The sequence below is a fragment of the Microtus ochrogaster genome, chromosome 19, assembly GCF_000317375.1.
Source record: "Microtus ochrogaster isolate Prairie Vole_2 chromosome 19, MicOch1.0, whole genome shotgun sequence".
Taxonomy (NCBI): domain Eukaryota; kingdom Metazoa; phylum Chordata; class Mammalia; order Rodentia; family Cricetidae; genus Microtus; species Microtus ochrogaster.
The window spans coordinates 56,031,603-56,047,170 of NC_022021.1; the positions used below are offsets into that span (position 1 = coordinate 56,031,603).

The window sequence follows — 15,568 nt, forward strand, 5'->3', positions numbered from 1 at the left end:
CTCCCTCCCTTCTTTCCTTCCTTCTTTTACATGTCAAGCAAAAATTGAACGCTAGCATTCGCAGAACCATTATCTGGAATCAGGGACAGAGTGCCTGCAGATATAAACCACTCTACTACCCCTAGGGCAGTAGAGCCCATGGTGACCTCTGGGTGACCCTGCTGAGCTGATGAGGAGAGTGACTCACAGTCCTCAGTGGAATGCACCTGTGAGCCCACAGCCAAAGTGCCTTCAGTTCCCATTGAGTAAGGAGAGCCATTCAGGTGTTGAAATCTGACCTCACAATCTACTGGGCTGTGCCCAGCCCTTTTACAGAGCAACAAGAGCCCATTTGCGTCACCAAAGCCAGAGTATTTCCATTATATAGTAGATTTGTTAAGAAGAACGACAAAAAAGAAAAAAAAAAACATTGACTATCCCAACTTCTGCTGAATAGCTTGTGTCATTGACAAACAACACACTCCCCTTTGTCTTCAGAGAGCAAAGTTCATTACAAAGGAAGCTATTGGCAATATCCATTGAGCAGCTGAGCAGAATGGGAGCGAGTTTTCAACGCTGGCAGCCTGTTTGCCTTGTTCCACCTCTGCGGTGTGTTTCCTTTTTCTTAATGCAGTAGGAACGTAGCCTTCCTTCAGAACTGCATCCCTGAGACTGAGTAATGACGGCTGATCATCCTGCTGTACCGGTCCTTTCCTAGGGACTCAGTCTGCAGGGCCACCCATCAGATTCGGGTTTCTTAGTTCACAAGCCAGCTGATAAATATTTTAGAGGAGGATTTACCAAAACCTCTTTTTATTTGCCTGTGTAATATCCCAAACAGGATTACCTGATACTTTGATCTTGCAATATTGTGTGTTCAGTTATGAGAAACAGAAAGAGGAGGGGAGGCAGGGGATGTAGGGAAGGACAGAGGGAAGGAGAAAAGGAGGAAAGAAGGAAGGAGGGAAGGAAGCAAGCTAAGCAAAGAAGGGAGCAAGGGAGGAGGGAATGAAAGAATAAGGAAGAGAAGGAGGGAGGGAGGGAAGGAGGGAGGGAGAGCCAATGGGCCACAGTTGTGGTTACAGAAATTCATGATTGTGATCCCAGCTATTTGGCCAAGGTCTCGTGGGTACCCTAAGTTTGAGGACAGCTTAGGCTACAGAATAGCTTATGAACAAACACAAAACAACAAAACATTTTCTTAAGGACAACAGCATCTTCTAACTCTCAGAAGTAGCAGCTGTACCTGAACATTTTCTCTAAATTATCCGTATTACAAAGGCAAACCCGCACCCAGTGGATACCTTACTTTGCCTCATTCGCAAAGGTAACTCCAGGGCGCTGAAATGCCATGGAAGCGCTACCTGGAAACAGTCCACGTGTCTCTTGACATGAAACACCTCAGACCAGAGTTACCCTCCCTTCCCCACCCTCTAGACTCTTGCTATCCTCAACAGCCACCTTGGCTCTCAGGCTCTGTGCCTGTACCCCGTGATCTTTCCCTTGGCCTGTTATAATGTCTGAATACTGGGGAGGGATGCATTCAGCAGCTCCAAAATTATACAAAGAAAGCTGCGAAACTGGCAAGGAAGAAGTTTCATTAAGTGTTCAAAGCATAACATTCTGTCGACTTCAATCTTTGAAAGTTAGTATTCATAAAAATTTTATGATTTACTTTTGAATAAAAACCTGGGGGATGATGACTTTTTCATTTCACAAATATTCCCAGAAATGCCAGATGACTGAAAAGGGGCCAGGACTTCCCTTAGTTATATGTATCCAATAGTAGCCACAGGATTTAAAAGCAAAATTAAACAATCTCTTTCCAGATTACTTTCTTACAGTAAAAACAGTGTATAATGGGGGAGAATGAGCCTATTTTAATCTGTGGGGAACAATAGGACACGAAGGTGTCAAAACCTGACCTCCTCATTTGTAAATTGCAACTGAAACTAGCTTCTACTGTATGTCTTTAAAATGACTGCACTTTGATAATAATTTGCAGTTACCCTAAGGTGATCCTTCAGAAAAAGGTTAATGAACCATTCTCTGAGAAGCCTCTGAGTCAATAAAGGAAGTAGCTTCGGTCCTGGAGGAATCCGACTCGCTGCAGAAATGTCAGCTAAAAAGGAGACTTTTTGATTTCCACAGGCCGGGTGGGAGGATGTCTTCATACAAGCTCTCCATATGGAATAACACTCTGCCCTGAAAATAGCGCTTGGCTTTGTGTCTTCTTTTAGCTTTCCACGAAGAAACTGTGCCAAGTGCCACATTTGAGCTTCAGCTTTCCCGCAGACATAGCGGAGAAGGCACCTTCTCGAAGGAGGCCCCAGACACACCAGAGCCATTTGTCTGAAGCGGTCCTGGGTTGTTTGTGGCTTTTCAGAGTCCACTGAACCCTCGGAATGAGCAGTCTGCCTTTCTTTCCAGAAGAGCACAGAATGATAGGCAAGGTCGGGTTAGATAGTGTCTACGTCGGCGTTCACAGCCCCTTTCCCAAAGCTCGTCTGAACAAAGAAACAACTAAGCAAACAGTGAATACGCTAGACTCGTGGACAGTGCTGAGGAGCAGAAGAAAGTTAGCTATTTTAAGGGAGGAATCAACGTAAAACATCTTTTTGAAAAAGTTGTTACTGAATAGCACATTCATTTCTGTATGTACTTCTTCATATGACAATACTTGTAAGTTTCAATTTCTGTGATGGAAATAATTAATTTTTAATGATTTCAATATCAAGCACACCAGAGAAAACTAGGGCAGGGATCCTGACTCAGCTAGCCTCCCATTTTTACCTGAGATTCGCTCACTTTCAAAGTCAGTATTTCCAAATAGTGGGTTATTTCTTCTTATACTTTGCTCATTATAAACTGCATGGACTTAAATTAAGAATTATAAAGTTAAAATTACTTTTTCATTGAAATGCTGCATCCTGTGATATCTGTGTCTTCATCTTGAGATTCAGGTTACCCTCAGGTTGCACATGGCCTTGGTAACTGAGTCTAAGTTTCCAGGTGAGATCTTGAGTGTGCCCCTTACCATTGCCTAGACGTCAGCTGTCTCAGTGATTTGGTAGAAGGAATACTGGTGCCAAGCTTATTTGTCTGCCAAAAATGTCAGTTGAGAGATTGAGCCCAGCCAGTGTTTTGCCCTGAGCCTGGTCAGCATAGAATGAGCAGGGTTCCTCTGTGGTCTTCGGCTCTCTTTCTCTAGAATGACAAGGCTCACATTCTGTCCTGGTTCTTCCGTTCGCCTCTCTGGGGAAGTACTGCTGGCCCCTTATTTAATGAGCATGTCCGCAGTGTTCTCTGGAAGTTGATAGAAATGCAGGCATGCTAATCCATGAACACTTTGTTATTAGTGGCTCGAAGTAGCATCAGGGAGCATTGACTGGGATACGGGCTTTCTACCGTGGAGACAGAGGCATCGTTCATAAGTGAATAGGTGACTGACTGGGGCATAGTCTCCCAAATATACTCAGTCCCTTCTCCGTGGTCCTTCAAGCTGCAGCACTTTCTGGGAAAAGCATTCTGTTGAGTTGAGCTTCCAAAAGGTCTCTCTTACTGTCTTGGGTGAATGGCACATTACAGAATGGCTTCCCCAGGTTTAAGCTATCTCTCCAAAATGCTAGTCAAGTACCTTTCCTTTCTGAAGAGTGATACTGCCATCAGCTAGATGACCCTTGGACCCTGCCCTACACATTGCTATTGCTTTGAGTGGATGTTTTCTATCATAAGGATATTGCAGGGACTCTGTTTTGACATGCACAAACACACACACACACACAAAGGTGGCTGGAACAATTTTTAGGAATAGAGGTTTATGAAAAGGAAAATAACAAGACTCAGTTTCAGAAGCTTAGTTCTAGCCATGAAGCAAATGCTACGAAAATACAGAGGAAGGAAATCATCTCAAAGAGCAGATGTTGTATGTCAAAGAAAACATATTGAAATGTGTGGCCAAGGATGAGCTGACCATACTCATGCACCACTTTTCTTAACAAGAGCAGGGAGATGTTATCAAGATGTGTCAAAGGCTTGTCCACCATTGGTGACCAAGGGTTTGTTCTGTTGTCAAATAAACAACCTGAGAAGCAGACACTAGAGTAGTAGTAGTGGTTCTGGCAGTAGAACTATAACTTCCGTAGTAGTTACTCTGAACACAAAAGCAAAGAAACAAAGCCTGCTTTCAGGAAACTCCCAACATTACTGGGATCTAAACATCTCCTTGGGACAAATCCTGTTAGCCTGAGTTCCTTAGTTCCCACCGAGTGACTAGGTCAAATGAAGATAACTTAGTGATTCTGAAGAGTATCTTCCAGAAGGAGTGTAGTACTGATATCTGGGGGAGGAGAGTCCAGAGTTAATTCCTGAGGAAGAATAGTGGTAAAGGCCAGAGGAGTAGTCCTGCCAGAGAAGGGCCAACACACATCTTAAGGGAAGGGTGGGGGAAGGGGCAGATGCTTGTGCATCAACCTCACAGGATCTGAAAGGTAGCTATTTTCTGGAAACATCTGCTTAAAATTTTTGTCCAGGGTGATGCTGAATGAGGGTGGGCACATAGTAGAAATTTTAATTTCCTACACAAAGGGGGATGGAAGGGACTTTGTGAGAAATAGCGCATGTTTTAAAAAAATCAGAAAATGTAATGTATCGTCAGTGTCTTTGAAAGATAACTCAATTTGGGAAATAATTTTGATGTAGAAAAGGGGAGATGGGAAAACTATACATGATGAATTCTATAAAGGTAATCAGAACTTGGAGTATAAACTAAGATAAAAGCATAGGATAATGATTTTAATCCAAACATTAATGTAATATTTGTGGGAAATAGCAGCATGCACTTTTAAGTTTTAGACCCGCTTTTCTCACAATCGCATTGGTTCTTCTTTCCAGGCATATTTTTAATAGCAAGTATTATTCAACTGAGTGCTTAGTATACGTCCAGCAGTGTGCTAAAGTTGTATGTGTTCCTTTATCCTCGTAAAATTCTATTTTATCTCCACTTCATAGCTGAGGCAGCAGGGATAGAGAGAAAGTTAAACAGTTTTTGAGATAAACCATCAGCGCTTGGGAGAGTCTAACATTAGATTCAGATAGTCTGACTCCGCATCATTTTCTTACAGACTCTTTCTAATAGCTAAGCATCATCTCAAAGAGCAGATGTTGTATGTCCAAGAAAAGGTGCTTGAAATGTGTGCCAGGGATGAGCTGACCGCACTAACGTGCCACTCCCCTTAGCAAGAGCAGGGAGATGTTGTCAAAGAAAGGAATTACAGAGCTCTGAAGAAAGTTTGGATTCTACATTTTTTTCCATTACTTATTACTTGAGGGCTTGGATTATCATTGAAACTTCCTTGAGCAGTTTAGATAGGTTATTTTTCAAACCTGATTTTAATGAAAACCGCAAATTTTCTCACAGTGTTAGAAAAGAAGGGACCAATTTTTAACAATGTTCTATAACCTAAATACAAATATATATTTATATTATTCTAATATATGGTCTACTTATATATCTTATTTTTGCTTTATATTCTGGGACTGATATCAGGAGTTAGAAATCACTCGATTAAACATAGATCACCATTAGGGCCTCAGAATGGTGATATTACAATACTATTATCAAGGTATGCACTAGAATGCACATATTTAGACAACAGCAGAGGAGTGTGTGTCTTAAAATACTAAGCATTGGTCAAGACAAAGATGTTTCCTCTTCAAAGTCAATCAAATAACTGGTAGAAAATTAGTGAAAATAACTCTGAGATCCCATCCAGTTCCACTTAGAATATTTATTAGTCAAATTTCTAGAAACAAAAAGAAGAGATAATGGTTGCCAGGGCCCAGGAGAAGAGGTACTAGGAAGCTGGTGTGTAATGGGCACACGTATTAAGTTAGCCACGTGATATCTGGAGATGGATAATGAAGATGACCTCACAGCAGTTAAGATGTATATAGCACCACCGAACAATGGACATAGAAAAGTTAAACTGTAAATAGCAATAACCAATTACTATGTAGGAACTAGAAAGGTGGCCCAGGAGTTAAGAGCCCTTGTTATTCTTCCCAAGGACCCATGTTCAGTTCTTAGTACCACACCAGATAGCTCACAACCATCTGTAACTCCAGCTCCAGGGCATCTATCAACCCTGCCCTCCACAGGCACCAGCACCCACGCACACAAACCCACATGCAAATGCATACTCCCACACATAGTGAAAAAGAATAAAAAGAAAATCTTTAAGAAGTTTGCTACTGAACTTGAGATCCCAATGGAGCTGTATGATAAATAAAAGTTTAAAGTACTTAAGCTGTGGGAGACAGAGTGATGGCTTCCGTTTGAAATGAATCTTATGCATTTCTGACTTTTTACAGTGGAAAATAGATTTTGCTTTTCTCATTTTGGTCTAAAAAGATCAATCAAAGTAATAGTTAGGACTGCCCCAAAGGAAAGCAAAGCAACAAAAAGGACACTTTGAGAAAGCTAGGAGATGTCTGTAATTTCTAACCAGTGTGTGTGTGTGCGCGCGCACGCGCATGCATGAGCACATAAGGAAATGAGCAATGACATAACTAAATAAAGGGTAACACAATGGAGAAGGCTGAGCTACCCCCAATACTGCAAATAAAACTTGGAAGATGTTTGATTCAAATAAACAGGAAATAATGATGGGTATATAATATGCTCTTTTTTTTTTTTTTTTTTTTTTTTTTTTTTTTTTTTTTTTGGTTTTTCGAGACAGGGTTTCTCTGTGGTTTTGGAGCCTGTCCTGGAACTAGCTCTTGTAGACCAGGCTGGTCTCGAACTCACAGAGATCCGCCTGCCTCTACCTCCCGAGTGCTGGGATTAAAGGCGTGCGCCACCACCGCCCAGCTATAATATGCTCTTATCTAATGGCCCTTACCATTTCTCTGCATGGAGAGTTTACATTGCTTCTCATTTCAGAAAGGACAGATTCAAAGATACTAGCCCAAGGAAGCAAGGTACTCATGCAAACAGGAGAACTAAACGATTGTGCTCAAATGCATCACTGGTATCTCCAGGACTATTTCCTCTCACACAAGAAGCAATTATAAGTGGTTATATATCCTGCTCTAAAAAAATAGGACAGTGCCAAAATGGGTAGCCCCACAAATAGTGTCATAGGAGAAGGCTCTAGTTATAGGCACATGTGCGTGCACACACACAAACATACACACACACACACGGAGAAAAGTTTGGAGATAAGCTATAACTAGCTCAAAATTTTTAAACAAATTATTGGTTGGTTTTGTGCATAAAACTCTTTTTATTTCTCCCTTGAAGGGATGTGATAGGTCCTTAAGAATATATACACTACCTAAAACCTAACATACAGAGTATAACCTGCTAGCATTGAGGAAGGAATTGACATGTAATACTGATAACTTTATAAAATGACATTTTATTTAAAAAAAAAAGCAAGAAGTCTAAAGGTAACATTCAAAATTCCTAGGAATTTGATAATTTTGGAATCTCTTGTGTTGCCTTGAGTTGTGTGTATAGGAAATATAATTAGATAGAGGCCAAAAGGTAGCAACTCGAAATTCCCCTCTACAAAAGGAAAATGACATGGTTCTTCTCAGTAACAAGGAAATGTTGCAAGAGTTCAAAGTAACTTGGTCATTAAGGTTCAGACACAGTACAGAATGCCAGGAAGCTGTAAGAACGGATATCCATGGTCATTTTTCCTAAGGAGATAACTTGACATATCTGCAGGTCAGAACTTCATTACATAAGACAGGCTTGAATAGTTAGCTCAGAATATGGTTCTACCTTGACACCTGTGCTTGACAGTTTGTAAAGTGGCTGGTGTCTACTATAATCCAAAAGTAGAAGTTTACTGAGAAGGCAGAAAACTAGACATGAGACAGGACACTGTAACGTGAAGATTATCTGGGAAAAACTAGATTGTGTGGTAAAAATCACTCCTTAATAGCTCCTTGAGCTGGTGTCAGTTGACGGCTCATATTTAATTCATGTTATTGACAAATGTCAGTTTCAACAGCTCCACCCACCATGAAACAATAAGAGAAATAAACCATATCTGCAGGTGCATCTTGTCTAATGGAATGCCCGAGATTTCCCTCAAGAGTTTTGCAGTGCATTGTGGGTCCTAGTAGCTGTATTTGAGAACTGTTAGGTAATTTAAAAATAACGTTTTTCTGTTAGTGTTCAGTTGTATTTCGGAGAAAACGTAATGACCATTTTCAGAATAGATAAAAATGCCTTCTAAATTTAGCTTAAATTCTAAAAATGACTCAGCATAGATACAAATATCAGTAATGATATAAGTGGGTGTCCAAATGAATGAAATTTGAAGAACATCATATTACTGATGTGGGAGTGATTTCTTTCTAATCTGTTGCTTTCATTGGTTAATTAATAAAGAAACTGCCTTAGGCCCATTTGATAGGCCAACCCTTAGGTGGGTGGAGTAAACAGAACAGAATGCTGGGAGAAAGAAGCTGAGTCAGGGAGCCGCCATGATTCTCCTACTCCAGACAGACGCAGGTTAAGATCTTCCCTGGTAAATCACCTCGTGGGCTACACAGATTATTAGAAATGGGTTAGATCAATATGTAAGAGCTATCTAATAAGAGGCTGGAACTAATGGGCCAAGCAGTGTTTAAAAGAATACAGTTTCCATGTAATTATTTCAGGGCATAAGCTAGCCTTGCGGGCAACCGGGTGCCGGGGACGCAGCTTCGCTGCTCTTATTTCTACATACTACATGGTGGTTTCATTCAAGAAGATATAGATAAGGGGATCCATTAAATTTTCCCACCTCTAGCAATCCATCAAAGGACAGTAACAAGTAATAAGAAGGCGAGCTACACAACACTACGCTACCAAGTAAATGAGAGAAGCAGAGACAATGGCAGCTTCTCATCAACTGTGACTCCCCCACACTCTGTAGACAAAGGCATGTGCTTCATAAGGCCCAGTTCTCCCCACCTGGGCATCCTTGCCAACCTGTACATCATCACGCATTGTGTAAAACAGGGGCGTTTGTATCCCCTTAATTTGGAACAGGCATGCAGATGTCCAAATTGTGTTTTAGAAATTTTAATGGAGAAAAAAATAGGATAGGAACAACATTTAACCAAGAGGTAAGTACCAATCTGTTTTATTTTAATTCGGTCACTTCCTTTACTGTCAGTAGAAAAAAAAAAAAAGAACTCTTCAGGTTGAAGAGAGACGTATCGCTTCTCCTTTATATTGGCAAAATTGCTATGCCATTCCTTGGAGCTGCTTAGTTGCATGTGTTTTCAGAATTCTGGCTTAGGACCTGTTTCTATGTGGTTGGGGAGGATGTACGTGAGCCCCTATGGGCTGGACCTTAGTGTTCCATAGAGGCCCAGCCGTTAGGTGGTTGGGCCTTCTGAGAAGGTTTTTGGACTTTGGGGGTAAGTGTAGACAAGTAAGTCACAGGTGCTACTTTTGCAGCATGTGTGGCAAAGAAGGGTGTGGCAGCAGAGTTAGTAATCTCACTGGGACAGTGTCCTCTCAGGGGAGCCAAGACCATGGGGGTGATTGCTTCTGAGAGCTTAGCATGCAGGGCTCAGACACTGCACTCTCTGGTCCTTGTCGTCTTTGTAAATGACAACCAGAAAATGTTTGGTAAACCTTAAAACAAGAAAAACGGTTTTTACAAACGAGGAGGAGTTGTTTCATTTTACTTGGGCTGGAGATTTCCCTCATCTTAGCCACTTTCACATTCCCAAAATAAAGAAGGTAAACCTTCCCTAAACACCCCCTCTCCCCCATCAAATGTTAGACTAGTCGCTTCATTAGCTTCTTTGGAATTTCTAGAACTGTGTGTTTAGGTAGCTTGCATGAAATATAGGGAAGTATGAAGAATACACTAGACATGGGTTGGGACTGAAAAGGTCCAAATGTCCCTGGGCGGTATGGGAAAACCGAAAGGCTTATGGAAAGAAGTATGTAAGAAGAAGTTTATTGACATTTGCTTTAGGAAGCCTGAGAACCTCCATAGAGGACGAAATCAAAATGCACGCTGAGGTGTGAAGGGTTTGTTATTGTAATAAGTGGCCCCCGTCTCCGCCGGACTTTGTTCTTTCTACATCAATTTTCCAAGCTGTTTGGGTGGGTCAGCCACACTCCAACATCCTGTCTCCAAATGCTAAATAAATACCAAGTTCATGTCAGCCTAGGGAAGCCAGGCACGGCTAATGTCATGAAAGATTCAGAATGCTTATTTTCACTTGATATTCCACCTTCAACATAATTGAAGTTGGCGTACCCAGAGGAACATATATCCTTTGTGTAAATGTCTGGAGAGGTAGACCAGGCTAGGGGAATGTTCCTTTGTCAGCCACTGGAACATCTGGAACTAGCTTGCAGTATAGGTACCATGATAGAAGAGTTCTTTTTTTTCTTAATATTTTGAAAATCTTAATTAAAATATAATTACAATATCCCTTCCTTCAACTCTCCTCCCATGCTTCCCTTACTCCCTCTCAAATTCTTTTCCTTGGATTAATATTGTTACATATTTATAAGCACAAATGTATATAAAATGCTACCTCCTGGTTCCATTCAGGATTGCTTACTTATGTATATATGATTCAGGGCTCACCAGTTGGCATTGTACCACCAATTATTTCAGATGTCACTTGTGGGGCAGGTTCTGTTCTTGGAAATAATAAAGGTTGGGCAGGATACAAAGCTTCATACTTTACTGAAGGACTGCTAGAGTTAGCCAGTCTAAGTCTGCATATGCAAATCAATGGCATTCCATGTCATTGTTTTTAAAAATTAGCTTTAAAAAATAGCAAGAGTACACGTAGCCACTTTCCTTCCAAGGTTACAGTAGATTTATTTTTTCAGTATAAATACCCCATCAGCTCCTCATCCAAGGCAGTCTGTTTCCAGAAGCTTTGCTGAATTTCCAAGGGACATCCACATCTCTGTACCAACCTAAAGTGTGACTTTTTCTTTTTAATGTGTTGGAAATGAATTTCTGCTAAGTCCTCAAATCCTCTCAACTTTGGTCTTGAAGAAAAATTTCAGTGTTCCATGATTCCATGTGGTACTTTCTTTTGTATTTGATAAAGAAGGAAACTCCAGTGGTGCGTCCCTTCTAAAGGTGCTCAGGGAGGAAGGTTTTCCAGGAGTAGCACAGACAGCTGCTTTTCTAGAGGAGGGCTTGGCTTTGAAAGTCTCCTTGCTCTGCCGTCTGCGTGGCCGCTTTGCACTCCTGCCTTCTGGATTCAGAGTTCCGCCCCTTTGCTTTGTAAGTCAGCAATTGCCCAGGCCCGGTTGGGCGCTTTTTTCCCCCTTTCTCACTTCCCTGCGATGTTTTGAACTGCCTTCTCACAGACGTCATTCAGCCCTTGAGGAATAGTTTCTGCCTGGTGGGTGAGACTGGATGATAGTACTCATTCACAAAGACTTGCAGCCGGAGTCCTCAGGGGACGCAGCGGAAACTGGTTTGGCAGGTACCTCGACCACCGAGCTGCTGTCCTCCTGCGACCCCCTTTCCTCCACGGATAGCATTGTCTGTCGCCGTCCTCCCCCCCCCCCCCCCCTCCCTTCCCCCCCCCCCCCCCCCCCCCCACCCGCGGCTGATCGCCCTGAACTGAAACTTCCTTGACAGCTCGCCCTCTGTGTGGCACCCGGCTGCCAGGCACTTTCTTTTTTCTACCTGAGTGAGGCTTGGGGAAAACCTCTAAGTCCTTCGTTATGGAATTGCAAAAAGGAGATTAAGTGACCTATTCGCTGAGCTGGCTTCCCTTGTGATCCAGATGGAGAAGCGATTCAAAATCCAGTTCCTCTGTTGGCAAGGCAGGCAGAGAAGGAACTCCCTTCGGAAGAGCCCGGGGCTTGGGCATGAAGCAGGAAAGCCCGCCAGCTGCCTGCAACACTGAGCTGGGACAGGAGGCAGCCTCCCTGACCCTGGAAAATCTTCAAAGCCTTCTTTGTGGCAAGCTAGCTGATGTGTATTGATCAGAAGACTTGAACATTTTCCTTCTTCGTCTCCCCTCTTCAAAATGAGCATTGTTATGAAGCCCAGATCCAGGTCCACAAGTTCCCTGAGGACTACGGAGGCAGTTTGGTAACGTGTTTCTCTCCCACTCCCCCTACTTCTTTCTCCCTCTTCCCCTTTAAGGCTGACAACTCCAGTACTTAGTAATTGCTGAGGAGGTATGATGCTAAAGCTTTGGGGAAGAATGTATTGAATTGGCAGCTCCCTTACTCTTTATTTCCCTCCTTTACCTGCCCTATATAAAAAGGTGTGTGTGCGCGTGTGTGTGTGTGTGTGTGTGTGTGTGTGTGTGTGTGTGCGTGCGCGCGCGTGTGCCTTAACTCCTTGTGGACCATAGCAATTTATCTAAGAGTCACTTTTAAGGAAGGGAAGAAAGTGGTGGTTTTTAAAAATGAAAGTTTACAAGCTCTCACGTCTGATTTGGTGGTGTGTTTTGTCACCTTTTTTTGAGTACTGCAAAGATTGCCTTGGGTGCTGGCAAGGGTTAGGAGTTAATGAGGCTAGAAAGCTTCAGTGACTTAATAGAAAAGCACCAGGAACACAAAACCATGTGGCTAAACCCACATCAAGTTCTTTGCCATTCAATCATCTCATCTTTATTTATTAATATGTTTAGGGTAATATAAAAGTTTTACTTTAACGAAATATAAGTTCATTTCAATTTAATTTAATACACATTCTGCTTTCTTTTCCCTAATTCTACTTTCATATACTCATACACATATGATGCTTTAAAAAAAAGAACTTCCTATTAAAGTTAGTTTTGCTTCTCACTTTTTATAGAATTCTTTATGGCAACTTCAGAGGAAAATATTATGGATTGTTTACATTAGCAGTTGTAAACGAACAATTCGGTTCACTTCTTTGATGTAGGAACAATCACACTGGATAAGGGAAATAAAAGCAGAGACTAAGGTAGAATCAGGCAGGCAGTAAGACCTAGGATGTATTATGTAAGCAAACAAACCAACATCTGAATATGTGAATTATTTGCATAGGATAGCTAACTCTTGTTGACATGGGTGACTAATTGTTCCCTGCTATTATACTAGCCCATAGACTGAAAACAGGAAGGCCCCCCTCAGTTGTGTTTCTGTAAATTTTAATAAATTCAAAAAAACCAATATATCTTTTATATCTTTTATATTTTTCAGCCCTACTGAAAGAACATATTCCATAACTTTGAGTTGATTGAATGAAAATTTATAACTGGAGATATACTTGCAAGGTCCTTTTCTGGCAACCTCTCCCTACAAAATAGTTACTGGGAAATGCATAAAATCCTTGTATAAATTTATTTAGCTGGTAGAAACCACTGCCATAAGCGGCCATATATAAGTGTGTCTCACACATTTCTGATTTATATCCCAAATAAGTGAAAAAGAAGAACGATCTCAGCTAAACAAATAGCACTAAGGCTTATTTTTAGCTCCAGGGCTCAGTTGACAATAATTTATTTATTGCGACTGGCAGTAGTTACAAGCATGGTCGGTCTTTGTGTTTCAGTGATTGCCACAGACTATTTTTGACCATAGTGATTCTGTTAAGTTGTATGAGACAAACCAACAGGTAGAGACACAATTCAAAATACACATGAAAATATTCGCTTTTTCATGACTCTGTCCTTCCACTTAACTTGTAAACTTCTACATGGCGTTGCTATCAAAGTGATTTTTGTATAATAACTAAATGTCACTAAATGCTAGTGATCCCTAACTATAGCTGTGCAGTACAGAAACATCTCTGGTTAAGCTTACCTCCACCAAAGAGTATTGATTAACTGCTTGAATACATCACTGTATACTTCAAGTAACTTGGACTGAGGGTGTCATAGACTATAAACATAATTCTACCATTCTACACACACACACACACACACACACACACACACACACACACACACACACACAGGTGTACACATACTCATGCTCCATTGCTTTAATTTTTACATATCTCTCTCTCTCTACCTCTCCACCAGCCTTGGCAAGCTTAGCTGGACAATGTTGCCATTCTAGGTCTTTAGCCATCTTTTTGTAACTGAGTTTACATGATAGAAACTTGTTAATTTACCTTTTATCCTTTTTTCATTCCAGTTAGTATTTATTTATTTATTTATTTATTTATTTATTTATTTATTTATTTATACAGCTCATCTTTTGACTACACCATCTTGCTTTGGTTATGTAACTTCATTGACCCACTTTCTACAAAGCTGCCTACTTTTCTCTGGAATGTCCCAAACCCAAACATGACCATTAGAAGGTTTTTAACCTGTCTTAAGCTCGTATCCAGTGCTTCCGATGGCACTCTGCTGTGTTCTCCCTATCTGCTGCCCCCTGTGTACTGTAACTGGCCATCCACTCTCAGTTGCCTTAATCAGCCCAGACCTGTGGTGTGGTCATAAGTAATTGCCTGACAAATTCACAGTATTTCACACTCTCCTTTTATGCCACTTATTGAAAAGGCCGATTAAAACTTTATAAATTAAAAAAAAAGCCTTGAAATTATTCTACTGGTGTTCTTGTAATGCGTGTCACAGGTTTTAAGTTTAAATAAAAAAGGGTTGCGTATTCATTCAGTGGCTGCTTATTGAATACCCCTGATACATGACGTTCCAGCAGAAAGAGACTATGGCCCAGAGTTTCAAACATTCCTCTAACACTTTCACAGCATGAGTTGAGAAAAGTTTGATATATAAACTTTCTTGTTCTCATAAATGTAATTAAAATAGCAAGTTCATTGGTGGGGCTTTGCATTTCATTTCCTGTTGCTTCCATATTGGTATTCATTCTTCAATTCTATGTATTAAAATATGACATTTCATTTTTGGAGATTTATTTATTCTTATTTGCATTTGTGTTTTGCCTGCATCTATGTCTGAGTGATGCTGCCAGGTCCCTAGAACTGGAGATATAGACAGGGACAGTTGTGAGCAGTCTTGTGGGTACTGGGACTTGAACCTGGGTCCTCTGGAAGAACAGCCAGTGCTCTTATCTAGTGAGCACTTCACTTTCATAAATATTTGAACTTTACATGTCACAAATGTTGATTTACTTCATAGCAAAATAATATGATTTCATTCCTTGAAACTGTTATAGTACTTCTTTCATAAGCATATTCCAAGAACATGTATTAGTTTAATTAAGATGCATGATTTAGTTTAGGTAAAAGAACAAAACTATTAATTAGCCTCCAAACCACAAGTAACCACTTGTAAATAAAGCTGCCTTGGTTCTTACCCAGCTGTCAGGAACCTTCAGTGCTAGCCGGTATATTTAAGGTCATTACATAACCGAGTGGAAGCGCTTCAGACCTTAAACATGACTGCAGTTTTATGAAATAAATTTTAAGCTGACCCTGGAACATATAAAATTATACTTATGTGCAAAAGGACGTAGAAGCCCTCTATTCCAACATTTTGGTAGTGGTTATTTTATAGAGCAAAAGAGATAGGAGCAGAAGTTGGGAGACTGCGGACTTTTCACTGTAATTCTGTATTCCATAGCCTCTTTTTCATGGGAAAAATACCACACAGGAAACTTTTGTTTAAAATTAGGTTC

General features: G+C 40.9%; 1 protein-coding gene across 4 annotated transcripts in view; it reads left to right on the forward strand.

The window, feature by feature from the left end:
* Pde4d (phosphodiesterase 4D) overlaps positions 1–15,568 on the forward strand; it is an 851,276-nt gene that overhangs the window by 569,768 nt on the left and 265,940 nt on the right. Inside the window, exon 1 of one of the 4 annotated variants that reach the window (XM_005356782.3) lies at positions 11,582–12,077. The exons of the other annotated variants lie outside the window; for them this stretch is intronic. Within the exon in view, the coding sequence (XP_005356839.1) occupies positions 12,013–12,077 (65 nt within the window). The 5' untranslated portion in view covers positions 11,582–12,012. Of the gene's footprint in view, positions 1–11,581; positions 12,078–15,568 lie in introns of those variants that run through there. 4 annotated transcript variants of the gene reach the window in all.